At 42.5% G+C, this 15,474-nt stretch overlaps 2 protein-coding genes across 4 annotated transcripts in view; both read left to right on the top strand.

Moving 5' to 3' along the window:
- LOC106826939 (zinc finger protein 791-like) overlaps positions 1-15,474 on the top strand; it is a 63,906-nt gene that overhangs the window by 11,816 nt on the left and 36,616 nt on the right. Inside the window, exon 1 of one of the 3 annotated variants that reach the window (XM_014834527.3) lies at positions 7,124-7,532. The exons of 1 other annotated variant lie outside the window; for it this stretch is intronic. The gene's annotated coding sequence lies outside the window, so the exon portion shown is untranslated. Of the gene's footprint in view, positions 1-7,123; positions 7,533-8,217; positions 8,374-15,474 lie in introns of those variants that run through there. One more of the 3 variants, XM_044752704.2, reaches the window with a different exon arrangement.
- Positions 102-6,819, top strand: LOC139039745 (zinc finger protein 709-like). Its single transcript, XM_070492172.1, has 2 exons — positions 102-197; positions 552-6,819. The coding sequence occupies exon 2, from the start codon at positions 697-699 to the stop codon at positions 1,645-1,647; it is 951 nt and encodes a 316-aa protein (XP_070348273.1). The 5' UTR covers positions 102-197; positions 552-696; the 3' UTR covers positions 1,648-6,819.

Consider the following 15,474-nt stretch of genomic DNA (forward strand, 5'->3'; position numbering starts at 1 on the left):
AATAAACTAGGCATGGTCATAGCTCATCGTGGACCAAGGATGTAATAATTTTTGTATAATTTCTCATATTTTGGAGTTATTTTTCTGGATCTGCATTTTAGGAAAAAAATGGGAAGATCGTGACATTGAAGATTCAGATGAAAATCGGAGGAGAAAACTAAAGTGAGTCACACTCATAATGGAAAGCAGTATTTCATGTGAGCATCCTGACATGTTAGAAAATTTTAAAAAGAAGCAAACAAAACAACCCCTGCTTCACATTTATTTCTCAGAATATTTTCACCAAATTACTCTCTGAAATGTGACAGATGTTCACTGTTTGCAAAATATTTCACTTGGGAACAGTGTTAATAATTATATATATACATGAACATCGCTGTTTTGACAATAGCAAGGGTGAAGTCCTCTTGCAGAGCATTCAGTATCTTCAATTTCAAACACTTCAGATAAGGTACAAAACCTACACTTTTGCTATAAGTCATAAAAATGTAGTCCAAATATTTTACTAATACATATAAAATCGTTACTAATATGTTTCTTGTTTTTTACAGAAGTTATACAGTAGAGAGAGTCTGTGAAAGTGAAGAGGGTAGTCAATGTGGAGAAAATTTCAGCCTTATTCCAAAGCTCAATCTGAACAAGAAAACTCTTACTGGAGTAAAACCATGTGAATGCAGTGTGTGTGGAAAAATCTTCATGAGTCATTCATCCCTTAGTAGGCACATTAGATGTCATACTGGTTACAAACCATATGAGTATCAAAAATATGGAGAGAAACCATATAAATGTAAGGAATGTGGGAAAGCCTTCAGTTATTTCCAATATTTTAAAAAGCATGAAAGAAATCACAATAGAGAGAAAACCTATAAATGTAGGGAATGTAGGAAAGTCTTTATGTGGCTCACGACTCTTCGAAGACACATGATAACAGCACACACTGGAGATGCTCCCTATACCTGTAAGGAATGTGGGAAAGCCTTCATTTGTTCAAGTTCACTTAGAATACATGAAAGAATTCATACTGGAGAGAAACCCTATCAATGTAAACAATGTGGAAAAGCCTATAGATATCACCAAACTTTTCAAATGCATGAAAGGACTCACACAGGAGAGAAACCCTATGAATGTAAAAAATGTGGCAAAGCCTTCAATTATCCCAGTTCTCTTCGAAACCATGAAAGAACTCACACTCGGGAGAAACCTTATGAGTGTGGGAAAGCCTGTACTGCTCTCTCAAACCTTCAAGTACACATGATCACTCACGCTGGAGACGGACCTTATAAATGTAAGGAATGTGGGAAAACTTTCATTTCTCCCAGTTCATTTCAATTACATGAAAGGAGTCACACAGGAGAGAAACCCTATGAATGTAAGCGATGTGGTAAAACCTTTAGATATTACCCTTCCTTCCAAAAACATGAAAGAAGTCATACTGGAGAGAAACCCTATGAATGTAAGGAATGTGGGAAAGCCTTTATTTGTCACAGAAACTTTCGAAGACACATGAGAATGCATACTGGAGAGACACCATATAAATGTGAAAAATGTGGGAAAGCCTTCAATCATCGCAGTTACTTCCGAAGGCATGAAAGGACTCACTGGATAAAACCTCTTGAATATAAGCAGGGTAGGAAAGACTTCAGTTAACCCACATCCTTACATGTGAAAACTCCCATGGAAAAGAAATGAAAATATAAGTAACTTGAGAAAGCTTGATGGAAATTAATCCATGTGTAATGTTCCAGAAAACTCTGAACATGAAAGACTTCCTATAAAGTCTTTTAAATATAAACTTATAAATAAATTGTGTTTTCTAAGCCTCTTTCTCAAAGTGCACCATTGAACTGTGGATTTCTACTACTTTCAGAAATGAATAGTGAGGTGAGATAATTCTGCAAATTGTTTTTCAACAATACTACAAAAGATTAATAAGTAGTGCCTTTTCCTTAAATTGGTTAATACTTTTCCCTTTCTTCTTTGAAGCCTATTGGATCTATGGGTGAATTGAAGTGTATTTCTAACATACAATTAAATTTAATATTTTTATAATGTTTTATTTGTTCTGTATTAAGGAGCCATTGAAAAATGAGAGTTTGGTATTTGTTGGGATTTTCCTACTGGCCTGTGATAGTTCCTGGATATCCCTAATTCATTATATACATTCTACCTTTCTTACTGAGAAAGCTCCTTTTTTGGGATAAAGGTTATAAATACCTTTTTTTCATTTTCTATACTAATAAATAGTTAGAAAAAATTTTTATGTATGGCAAGTTTATGAAACGAGTGTACTTTCATGTGAATTATTCACATTTGGGCCTTTGCTTTTTGTCCTTCCTTCTGACTGGTATTGGGTGAATAGACTTTGAGTTGAGAGAGACCTAATAGGGCAACAAAATCTAGAGCTAGCGATAGTCCCTCTATGGATAATGTTAGGGACTAGATTTTCCACAATCCATCCCCTTTATGGTTCCATGTTAGCATTCACCAGTACCCTCACTTGCATGCAATTTAGAAGGTGGAAGCAAACAAGGCATCTGTCAGATTTTGGAGCCACCATATAGAGAGATGGATATGTGGGAGCTTTGAGGACACACAACAACAAGGGACTGCATATATGATGGTGGTCCTGTAAGATTAGTACCAATCGCTTGGGTGTGTAGTAGGCTTTACCATCTAGGTTTGTGTAAGTACACTGTGATATTTCACAACAGTGAAATAACCTAACAATGCATTTCTCAGAACTTATCCCTGTTGTTACATGACTCTCTTTTTGTAAGCCCTGCTGTGTCCACCAGGAAGCTTATTCCGAGTATTGTGGTTGGGAGTATTCTCTAATGCCCCTCTTCTCTAGATGATATCCATATAAAGTCTAATTTGTATAGGAGACACCTCATACTGTTAATAGTGCTAGTGAGCACATTTTCCTGACTCACCATGACATCTACAATGGGGCATAAAAAGAAGGTCATGGGAGTTTGTTTCTCTGCTGCACTGTGCAGTGGCTACCTTGACCCAGTTTTTCCACATCAGAACAATCACCTTTCTCATGTCAGGAAGACCTGTGTTTCCTGTTACTTGTAGCTGAACATATTCCCTCAATACGTTTTCAATAATGTTTGATTGTATGTCATTAAAACTACGTGCATTTCCTTGTGAAATGAACACTTCTGTAGTTGTTTCATAGAAATAATTTATTAACTTTTGTAAGCTATTGTATGCTTAACATATATTGTTTTTCATTTCCTTAGAGAATATATTAAAATATCCCATTATAATTATGTATTTTCAGATAAACTTTGCAATTTTCTTCATTTAATTGTTACATGTTATGAATCACTATTATGTGCATACAAGTTCAGGTTTTTTCCTCACTTTTATAGTTATAATTTTTGTCATGAAAGTAATTTCTCATTCATTCTTTTATTTGTTGGTTTGGTTTGGATTGGTAAGGAAGATTGTCCTGGACTAACACCTGTGCCAGTTTTCCTCTATTTTGTATGTGGGATGCTGCCACAGCATGGCTTTAGCCGTGTGTAGGTCTGCGCCTAGGATCTGAATCTGAGATCCCTGGACCACTGAAGTGGAGCACGTGAAATTAACCACTATGACCCCGGGCCGGCCCTAATTTGTCATTCATTCTTAATACCAAAAACTTCAGTCATAGTTTTCTTAGTGGCCTCTTGCCAGTGACCTGCAGGATCGCACCTGAAATCAAAAGTGTAATGAATTCTAATAATAAGAATGACCACAAAATACACATGACTGGGGTATAACATAAAAAGTTGCTCAGGACTTTTATAGGATTTGGGCTTGTGTTAGATGCTTTGATTGCTCTTCAAGGAAGCAAGACTTTTTTGTTGGATCCTGTGAGGAGGTAAACTTTATTCTGTCATTGGTAATCATAATCATTGTTTTCTAGAAGGCAAAAACAATGTGGCGGAGCTAAACTTAATTCATAAGAAGCTCTGGTTAGTGATATTGGTAAGGTAAGTAGAGGGAAATATTGGTCATTTTTATGATTCAGAACTTTATCTTTTACCATTTTTAGAGATAGGGTTTCAAAATCCCCTTATGAATGTCTTGGTCCCTTATGGTCACAGATTTCCTTTGATGCAGGAAGAAGTGTGTGATGTTTTTCTCTTCCAACAGGAAAAAGACTTGCCCTCGTAATGAATACAAGGCCAGCTCCCAGTCCTCCTGAATAGCTTTTGTCTTCCCTACTTATTACCTAAACACTAATGTATTTCCTACTGCCATCCATTATAGAGTCAGTGTACCCAATTTAGCATAAATAAGGCACAGTAGGGTTTGAATATAGCTGCATGAAACAAGTTCTTGCAGTCCTGGTGCTTATACTTTTGTGGGAAAAGAGAGATGGTCAACAAATGGTAAAGCTTTGGTTTATAAGGTGGAAATAAGGGCTTTGATGGAATGTAAAACACATAATGTGAGATAATAGGCTGGGGTGTGTATTTGTTTTCTGTAAGGTTGGGAACCTCAGTGAGTCATGATGTCATTTTGATCTCTTGTTTTTCCACCACGTAATACATCTTAAACACTGTTTCAAGAACTCCTTGGGTGTGGAAGTAAATAGGAGGTGGCAGCAATGTAGAAAATCCTGCATTCCTGTGATTAACAGTAAAGATTCCCCCTAAAGATAGAGATATGGACATCATTCACCTTCGTTTTTGCAGTTAAACATTTTGTATATAGAATTCATACATAGTCATGAGTTTGGACATTGTTATCTAGGACTTGGGATATCCTACTGATTTGGGCCACAAATAGCTGTTGTGTCTTTTTGTGTTTAACATCATTTGAGGGGATTTTCATTTACCTTTATTATAGTATTTGGCATTGTCATTTCATTGCTGTACATACTGAGTGACACAGTGTATACCCCATTAAATCATGGAGTTTCACATTAGGAGAACAGTTGCCTTTATCTGCACTCTTCTAGCTCATCCTGAGTGTACTCTGTGAGTAGAGTGACATCTATGCAAGTCCACTGTGATCCCCCAGTGGAAACACCACTTGGTATTTAATCAGCCAAGGAACAAGTGAGGTGAGCTGCAGAGAGAGGGTGTCATTTTCGGTAATATCCTAATTGAGTGTAAAGGGAGACGTGAGAAGTTTTCAACGTCTATCTCAGGAATGGCTGGAAGTCTTCTGCATCAATGACCCATAAACCCCGGAGCCCATTTTGCTGTTCACTGGTTTCATTTCACTGCTTAGACATCCAGCACATGTGGGAGAGTGGGGAAAAGTAATAGCTATGAGTTTTTATAAAGAGGAAAAGTATTCAGTCTTTTCCTTTTTTTTTTTTTTCAGTGTTAACTTACTCATTGGAGGGGTTCAAATGGTCACCACAAGAGTGTTCTTTTGGGGTGTTTTTAGAGTGTTTTTGGGGTGATGGTATGCTTTCCATTTTTTTTTTTTCTGAGGAAGACTGGCCTTGAGCTAACATCCATGCCCATCTTCCTCTACTTTATATGTGGGACACCTACCACAGAATGGCTTGCCAAGTGGTGCCATGTCTGCACCTGGGATCCAAACTGGCGGACCCTGGGCCGCCAAAGTGGAACGTGCAAACTTAACCGCTGCCCCACTAGCCCGGCCCCTGCTTTCCATCTTTTGGTGGCAGTATGCCTATGCATTTGTGAAAACTCACAATTACACCTGAAATATATATATAATATACATAATACGTGTATAAATTAATAGAAAACGAACAACACAATTGCTTTCATATACTAGAAGAATGTTAAGTTCTCCTGAACCTTTATTTTTATGTGTTTATGTGTTCAACTCTTCTTTCCACCACTGTGGGATCCTTCTTGGAAGAAGTGAAGGACTGAGGAAGAAAGACATGGGCCACAACAGGCCTTTCTTGCAACCTTGTCTTAATTGAGAGAACACCCCCTAGGGTTGCACTTGCCCTCAGCTCACACTCATCACTAGGAGTGAAGTGAGGACTCCCAGAATCTTTGAGTTTAAATCAGGTTCTGTGGACAGATCTTTGGAAATACTGTGCTTCTGAAACAAAAAGATATCTCAGATGGAACCTGCCTGGGGACACCCTCATTCATGTGCATCAGCATCCTTCCATTGCTGTCCACTGACCATTTCCAGCACTTCGTTTCCCCACCCAAGCCCCTTCCACATCTTTAGAAATACACATGTATCCCACTCTGCAGAATTTCTCTGAGGCAAAATCAGGGGGCTCTAAACTGAGAGGGTGACAGAAGCAGTGGCAGAATTTATGTCGTGACCACAGCAATCCTAGCTACCACGTATTTTTCATATCTGCTTGCTTGCTTATTCACACAACACTTAAAGGGTACAGGGGTTTCTTTTTGAAGCCACAAAAATGTTCAAAAGTTGTGATGATTATTGCACATATCGGAATGTACTGAAAACCATTGAATTATACACATTAAAGGGTTGTATAATATGTGTATTATATCTCAGTAAAGCTATTCAAATAAATGAATTAGGAATTTTTTGAACCAATGTGTTAAGTATCTTAAAGAGTTTTCAGGTACAGCTCACATTTACATAACATTGTTTTTATATGTATATTGGTGGAAATCAGAATTCAGTTGCCTTAGGGATATCATAGCTGTTTACATTTCAAAATCTCTTAAGGTCATACTCAGAAAGTAAAATAAATTTCCTTCTAGTGTAAAATGTACACCTGAGTTTTACTGAACCCATCTCAAAGCTCACAGCTGGTCAGAGACGAGTTTCTGCGCACAGGCGAGGGCTGCAGGGTTCAGATCCCCCCAGAGCCAGACTCTTGGGAGGCCATGGGATTCTTTATCTAAAGTACCAAACGTGGGGAGGTGGGGAAGGGATGGGGGGACGCCTCAGCGCTGTCTACAAAGGTCAAAATGGAGCCAGACTCTCCCTTACATGTGGTGATGTCATATTTAAGCGTGTTTGTAAATGAGTCACGGTTCCATGAGTGGCTTCCCAGCCTTATGCCAACCCCTGACCCGGGGGCTGGGGGGGGGGGGGGAGGGGCGGGGACCTCAGACCCTCTGGTCCCTGTCTAGCCTGGCTAGGGCGCCCTCTTGCTCTGGATAAGGGCATCGCTCCATCTGGCAACTGACTCTGGAATTCCCTGCACACCTGTGTCTCCGCGTTCAGAAGGCGCTGGAGGAAGACGCCACTGTCCCTTTAGGGACAAGAACAACTTTTGTTTAAAAACAAACCTCACTCACCGGACGACACAGTTTCCCGCTCACCGCTGAACGCTGGTTCGGCTCAGGCGTCTGACCTCCTGCCCCACTGTCACTCAAGAAGCGAGGGGGCGGGCCCTTGCGAACAGTCCAATCAGAGGCGCAGCAGGGGCAGGTGGGTGGGGCGACGCCCCGCAGACGGCGCGGAGGCTCTTGGCCGAGCTCGGACAGCGTCTCACCTGCACGTAACGGGCTCCGGCGTTTCTGCTGCGGCGTCGGTACCCTGGGACCTGCCGCGGCCGCCGGCGGAGTGGGGACGACGCCGGGGTACCCAGAAGCCGGGAAACCGTGAGTGTGCGACCCGGGGCGAGGACACGGGAGGAGGGGCTGGTGGGAAGCGGCGGGGCTGGTGGGAAGCGGCGGGGCGGGCCCGGCCTCCCGCGGTCCCCTCCGGGGTCTGCAGCCCCAAGTCCGCGGTGGCGCCGCTCGGCCCTCAGGCCCCTCCGGCCGCAGCGTGGGGGCGGGGCCGGCAGCCGGGCCCGGGCGTCCTGTGGTCCCTCCGCGCGGCGACTTGGGCCGGAGCGTCTCTGGGCCGCTGTGCGCCCGCAGCCCCGCGTGTCCCAGACGGTGCGGGGCCCGCGGGGGGGCCCGCAGGACAGTCGGGCCTCGGGCTCCGGGGTCCGTGCGCGGAGGGGCTGCGGTCTGTGGGTCCCCATGGCCTCCTTTCTCCTCAGGTGGGATCTGTCTTCTCCCGAGTTGTCTGAATGTTTGGGGAGCAGAGTCTCAAATCTCCCTCTTCTCCCAGCCTAGCTCTTCCTAGGACTGGCAATAAATCCCTAAATTTCCAGATCCCCCTCACCCCCCGCCCGCATTCCCAAACACCAACTTCCCCTCTCTGATTCACAGCATCTTTATCAGCTGTCTGTCCTCCGTGGTGCGTTTCAAACACCCGATCTTTTGTCAGTTTCCCATAGTCAATGATGGCTTTTTTACAAGGTTTATTTTTTTGTCTGTTGATATTTTACATGAAAGCAGCGAATAACCACCTGGAACTACGTTGTATGATATCCTCGTGCGTCTCCCCAGGGTCTTCCTGGGCGCAAACATCCTGTGGGAAGTCCTCTGGGGGCAGCTTCCTCTTTGGAAACTTTCCTGGGTGATCTGTCCTGTCAGCACTGTCCTTCCCTCGGTATGTCACCTTAAAAAGACATTCATTTTTTTATACGTCTCCATTTTTCAATAAATGTAAAATATTTAATCAATAGGGCTTGAAAGACAGTATATTTCCAAAGAAGCAAGAAAAAGTGGATTTCAGAAAAAATACATATTCCAGTTTTACATTACATGTGTTGACATTTCTTGTTTTTTTTTCCTCCCCTGATCAAGTGTAGTAATATTTTTTTTTTGAGGGAGAGGGTGGTGGGGGTTGATTACAAATGGAATTCCAAGGCTTAGATTTGAACACCACATGTGTTCAAATACAATTAATTGTTTATAAAACAACTTTTACCATGGAAATAACAATATTAGTATTTTCTGAAGGTAATAAATACTTGTGCATTTTCTTGTTGAACTAGAAAAATGCCTTAGAATTCTCTTCGTCGTTTACACATGAACACTGGGTTTGTGTGATTTTTCTGGATTCTTCAAACACTGGATTTGTGTCATTTAAGGTATCAGTGATGGTCCAAAAAACCTCCAGTGGGAGCAGAGGCCTGAGGGCAGTGAGTCTAAGCTGAGGCCCACTTGAGCCTGCAGAGGGAAGGCCTTGCAGGCCCAGTTGTCCTTCCTGGGGAGCCTCCCCCTGCAGGTGTCCATGGAAGGAGCCTTTATCCTGAGAGGAGCTGCAGAGCCCTGGAAAGCTGGGGGTGCACGTGCTCATAAGGTGGGGAGTGACGCCCTTTCTGAGGTTGTCACTGTAGATTCCTTGGGCCTGTTTCTAGACATAGTGGGAGTTTTGCATCCACAGAGCAGGTGCACTCAGAGAGTAATTTGTTTACACTGAGAAAGTCTGTGAGAGTCAGGAGCTCTGTGTACTGGATTAGGGCCTATTAATCTGGGGGTCCATTTGGGTCAGAACCTTAAACTGAATGCAGCTGAGTTTCCTCACTGTGAGAATAGAGCCTGAGAGAGGGAGCATGTGCACTGTTCCCTGGGGAGAGGAGGGTGTGTGGGGCTCCCAGAGCTCCTTCCTGTGGCTGCTCAGGTGCCCTCCCCTCCTTCTCCAGGGACTGACCCCCTCCAGGACTCTGTCTCCACCAGGAGAGTCAGGAACACGGGACCTTCTGACTGTGGCTTTCCTTCTGTCCTGTGGGAAGCAGGCTGCTCCTCTGAGCTGGTTCCAGTGTTCGTGTTTCTTCCCTTTGGATTCCTTTATCGATGGACTAGTGCAGCAGCCATTTGCCGCTGCTTCCCCGTAACACTTTATAATTTTATTCCCTATGTGAGATATAACATTTAGGTTCTTGGGCTTAAAAATGTAAGTTGATTGAGAGATGTGATGTTAGTAAGGCAATAAAATTGTAGAACTAAATCGAATTTTTCTTTTTTTTAAAGATTTTATTTTTTCCTTTTTCTCCCCAAAGCCCCCCGGTACATAGTTGTATATTCTTCGTTGTGGGTCCTTCTAGTTGTGGCATATGGGACGCTGCCCCAGCGTGGCTCGACGAGCAGTGCCATGTCCACGCCCAGGATTCGAACCAACGAAACACTGGGCCGCCTGCAGCAGAGCGCCCGAACCTAACCACTAGGCCACGGGGCCAGCCCCCTAAATAGAATTTTTATTCCTGTTAGGCAAGAGAACCTCGAGATGTGAGATGAGTGTATTGAAGGTCTCAGGTACATTTTTCATTTTTACATCAGTGTTTCTATGTGCATGTCCCTAGAGAACTTTGAAATTTAAAAAGCTAAAACGATTGAATTCTTATTTTAATTGATGTGAGGAAAACTAATGAAAACTTATGTAAATCTTTGAAAATCCTACTACGTTCAAGGAGCTAAACTCAGACCCCTATTGCATTATAATATGGTGCTTATTCCTGAAAATACCCCAATGTGAGATATTGGGGAAGGAAAAACTAAGATGCTGCATGTCCTTTTAGTTAGAAAGACATTTGAAAATTTTCATTTTGTGGCTTACACTTTTGTAACTGTTAGTGTTTAAAGGAATTAAATCCTAGAATAGTTTCCTATGTACAAAAGTTAAAATTAAAGATTAGTAAATATTAAAACATGGTGTATATAAATTTCTGTATTTACTTTAAATAAATCTGTAAGACAGCAAAGACTAACTTAAGAAGACTCACTGCCCACATATCCTGGTCCCCTCCTGCACTGGTACTCCAGCCACCCCCAAATACAGTTTTGATCATTTTTGAACCCCTGTTAGTGTTTCTTTATATAAAAACAAGCCATTGAAAATGCGTTTTTTTTCTTACCCATGTTTGTCCTTGTAGTGAGCAGACTCCACATTTTTGGTGACTGCTCACAGCTTAAGCCTCACCCACCCTCTTCCCCTTGTGCCCCCACCTGGACAAGCTGAGGAGAAGCCTGGGTGCTCTCTCTTCTAGAGCAGGCAGGACATTCCCACCACCCCAGCCCCTGCCTGTGTGCAGAGCTCTTGCCCTGCCCCTGAGAAGATTCTTTGCTTGACCAAACTTGAGGCGTGCACTGCTGGCTGCTGCTTGCTGGGGAGCCCGTGCTGTGAGCTGTGCTGCCCCGTGTTGCATTGTTGACCCACCAACCTCAGTTCTAGATTCAGCGACCAGAGTTGGCAGTTTTGAAAATTCCTAGGCATTTAGGAGCAGGAGTATGGGATTGGGGCCCTCCGTAAAGTAGTCACGGGTCGATGTCTTTGTCAAGATTTATGTGTGTCTTAGAGTGAAGCTATGATAGAGCCTAGGTTGGCCCCAACATACCCTGGGAGTGGAGGTGGGAGAGGGGACTATACCCTGTGCAAGAGAAAGAGAAGAGGGGGGGAAACGCAGGCAGCTGATGGCAGGCTGAGTCCACACTCCTAACACCAGGGGGCTCCCCAGCACCTTTCAGTATCTGTGCTGCTGCCACTGCCTCTACTGCCACAAAGATGCTGATTCTCAGGGTTGTAGGGGACAACATCCATGGCTCCCCTGTGGCACAGTTAAGGGATTAGTTCAAACATGGCTTAAGTCAAGGGTCCTTAAACCGTATAAAACAACCAGTTGTCATGGGGGAAATTCGTAACTCTGATGGGACTGTTTTGTGGCTCTCGGGAGGAAAAAATATATAAGTACTGGGGTAAAGAGAACACCTCTTCCCCAAGTTTATCCAGTGACAAAAAAAAAACCAGAACAGAGAAGGACAGGAGGGAGGGAACAAAAGAAAAAATACTGAAACAAAGGTCCATTATTTGACCCAATTGGAAATCCGAAATATACTAAAAGAATTTACACAACAAAACAGATAGAGGTACACTGCTTGGCTTCTGGGCCTCTATAACATAGGGTCTGAGTTAATTTTGCTGTCTGATGTAATACACTAATTCAGAAACCTTCATGCAAATAATCAATACTAGGTCTCAAATTACGGTTATATTGGAATCCCACTAAATTTAGGTAAGGTGCCCTTGATGATCTTAGGGGAGTTTCTGACTATAAAATAGGGGACAAATAGGCATGTCTCACCTTAAACATCAGTCAACTATTGCCTAAACTCTCCATGGTCGTAACACCCGTTGTCCTAAAATATCCCACGTTGAGCTGGGAAACTCGGATCCAATGAGCAAGAATTAAAATTAAATGAAGTCTTTGCCGCTTACAAACTGTCTTGACAAAATAGAACCCCAGGGACCTTACCCCACAAATCAAGTAGTTAACTGGCCCAATGTAAATTACCCAGGGCCTTGAAGGATTGAGAACTATATAGAAAACCTAGTTAGTGATGGGTTGATTATTCCCAGTGCTTCTTTTAACAGCCTGATTTGTCCTGTTATTAAACCTGGAAAGAACGACTGACACCTCAGAGTGGTTTACCTCAACTCGAGGCTGTGGTTGCTCCACACAGACCTCTGTCCCCAGTCCCCACAGTGTGGAAATTACTGACCAGAACCAATCAGCAATTGATAAATATCCTGCCCTCACAGATTCAGCTAAGTCTGTTCTGTCGAGTCCTGTGCCACAGCCTCTCAGCTGCACTTGGCCTTCCCTCTGAAGGGATGTGGTGCCCCTTTACTGGGTTACCCTCGGGGAACCTCACCACCATTGCTAGTGCACACAGCCTCTGCTGGCAGGGTCTGAACTGCATCCCCCTTGCTCCAGGAGCACAGGAATGACATGACGCTAGCGACCACCTCTTCTGCGAAAGTTCATTTGCCATTCATTCAGGACATACAAGTAGTCCTAGGAGCTCGTAGACAGAGGAGCTCACAAAAGGCAGATGGGCCATAACCCACACATAAAGGGAGATGCCCTGACACCTTGGTTAATTTCCTCAAAATTATTTGGTAAACAAGGGGCCACTCCCTCCCTGGCACGGTGAAGAAGTAGCTATTGTCCCTCTCAGCACCCACAACATCTCCTGGGTTGTTTTGATGTTTGGAAGGCAACATATTCTTTGTTTATAAATTTTACTTCTATGCAAGAAACTGCCCTCTTCGGCCCACACTATATGCCATTAGAGCTGCGGTTACCACTGGGTACCACGTGCTCCTGAAAATAGAGGCTCTCCTCAGCCCTGAGCATGTGACTCTCCACCCAGCTGCCTGTTATGCCTTGAGACCTGGAAACAGCACCCTATGAGCTCAGATTGGCTACTGAGTCCTCCTTGAGGCCTGATGGAGCCAAGCCTGAGCCCTCTGGCATAGCCTGACAGCAGCAGGGGGTGCTCTCCTCTCTCCTCAGTCCCTTGCCAGGTGCCATTGTTCTGGCAGAGGTCACTTCCGCACCATTCAGTATGATTTTAGCAGTGGGCTAGTCATATATGGCTTTTATTATGATGAGGTGCATTCCTTCTATACTTAGTTTCTTTAGAGTTTTTATCATGAAAGGATATTGAATTTTGTCAAATGCTTTTTCTGCATCTATTGAGATGATCATATGATATTTATCCTTCCTTTTGTTAACTTAGTGTAACACATTTATTGATTTGCATATGTTGAACCATCCTTGCATCCTAGGGGTAAATGCAACTTGGTCATGTTGTATAAGCCTTTTAATGTGCTGTTGAATTTGGTTTCCTAGGATTTTTGTTTTTGTTTTTGTTTTGTTTTTTTTTTTGGAACTTTACTATTTATCAATGTTATGATAGATTACAACCTTGTGAGATTTCAGTTGTACATTTTTGTTAGTCATGTTGTGGGTACACCACTTCCCCCTTTGTGCCCTCCCCCCACCCCCCCCTTTTCCCTGGTAACCACCGATCAGATCTCCTTATCAATATACTAACTTCCACCTATGAGTGGAGTCATATAGAGTTCGTCTTTCTCTGACTCGCTTAACATAATACCCTCGAGGTCCATCCACGTTGTTGTGAATGGGCCAATTTTGTCTTTTTTTTATGGCTGAGTAGTATTCCATTGTGTATATATACCACATCTTCTTTATCCAATCATCAGTTTCTGGGCATGTAGGTTGGTTCCACGTCTTGGCTATTGTAAATAATGCTGCGATGAACATAGGGGTGCAACGGACTCTTGAGATTTCTGATTTCAGGTTCTTAGGATAGATACCCAGTAATGGGATGGCTGGGTCATAGGGTATTTCTATTTTTAACTTTTTGAGAAATCTCCATACTGTTTTCCATAGTGGCTGTACCAGTTTGCATTCCCACCAACAGTGTATGAGGGTTCCTTTTTCTCCACAACCTCTCCAACATTTGTCGCTCTTGGTTTTGGATGTTTTTGCCAATCTAACGGGTGTAAGGTGATATCTTAGTGTAGTTTTGATTTGCATTTCCCTGATGATTAGCGATGATGAACATCTTTTCATGTGTCTATTGGCCATATTCATATCTTCTTTTGAGAAATGTCTGTTCATGTCCTCTGCCCATTTTTTGATCGGGTTGTTTGTTTTTTTTGTTGTTAAGCCGTGTGAGTTCTTTGTATATTATGGAGATTAACCCTTTGTCGGATAAGTGGCTTGTAAATATTTTTTCCCAATTAGTGAGCTGTTTTTTTGTTTCAATCCTGTTTTCCCTTGCCTTGAAAAAGCTCTTTAGTCTGATGAAGTCCCATTTGTTTATTCTTTCTATTGTTTCCCTCAACTGAGGAGTTATAGTGTCCAAAAAGATTCTTTTGAAACTGATGTCAAAGAGTGTACTGCCTATATTCTCTTCCAAAAGACTTATTGTCTCAGGCCTAATCTTTAGGTCTTTGATCCATTTTGAGTTTATTTTGGTGTGTGGTGAAAAAGAATGGTCAATTTTCAATCTTTTGCATGTGGCTGTCCAGTTTTCCCAGCACCATTTGTTGAAGAGACTTTCTTTTCTCCATTGTAGGCCCTCTGCTCCTTTGTCGAAGATTAGCTGTCCATAGATGTGTGGTTTTATTTCGGGGCTTTCAATTCTGTTCCATTGATCTGTGGACCTGTTTTTGTACCAGTACCATGCTGTTTTGATCACTGTAGCTTTGTAGTATGTTTTGAAATCGGGGATTGTGATTCCACCGGCTTTGTTTTTCTTGCTCAGGATTGCTTTAGCAATTCGCGGTCTTTTGTTGCCCCATATGAATTTTAGGATTGATTGTTCAATTTCTGTGAAGAATGTTCTTGGGATTCTGATTGGGATAGCATTGAATCTGTAGATTGCTTTAGGTAGTATGGACATTTTAACTATGTTTATTCTTCCAATCCATGTGCAAGGAATGTCTTTCCATCTCTTTATGTCATCGTCAATTTCTTTCAAGAAAGTCTTGTAGTTTTCATTGTATAGATCCTTCACTTCCTTGGTTAAGTTTATCCCAAGGTATTTTATTCTTTTCGTTGCGATTGTGAATGGGATTGAGTTCTTGAGTTCTTTTTCTGTTAGTTCATTGTTAGTGTATAGAAATGCTACTGATTTATGCACGTTAATTTTATACCCTGCTACTTTGCTGTAGTTGTTGATTATTTCTAATAGTTTTTCTATGGATTCTTTGGGGTTTTCTATATATAAGATCATGTCGTCCGCAAACAGCGAGAGTTTTACTTCTTCGTTATCTATTTGGATTCCTTTTATTTCTTTTTCCTGCCGAATTGCTCTGGCCAGCACCTCCAGTACTATGTTGAATAGGAGTGGTGAAAGTGGGCACCCTTGTCTTGTTCCTGTCCTCAGAGGGATG

This window comes from Equus asinus, chromosome 20, assembly GCF_041296235.1.
Source record: "Equus asinus isolate D_3611 breed Donkey chromosome 20, EquAss-T2T_v2, whole genome shotgun sequence".
In the NCBI taxonomy this organism is placed as follows: Eukaryota; Metazoa; Chordata; class Mammalia; order Perissodactyla; family Equidae; genus Equus; species Equus asinus.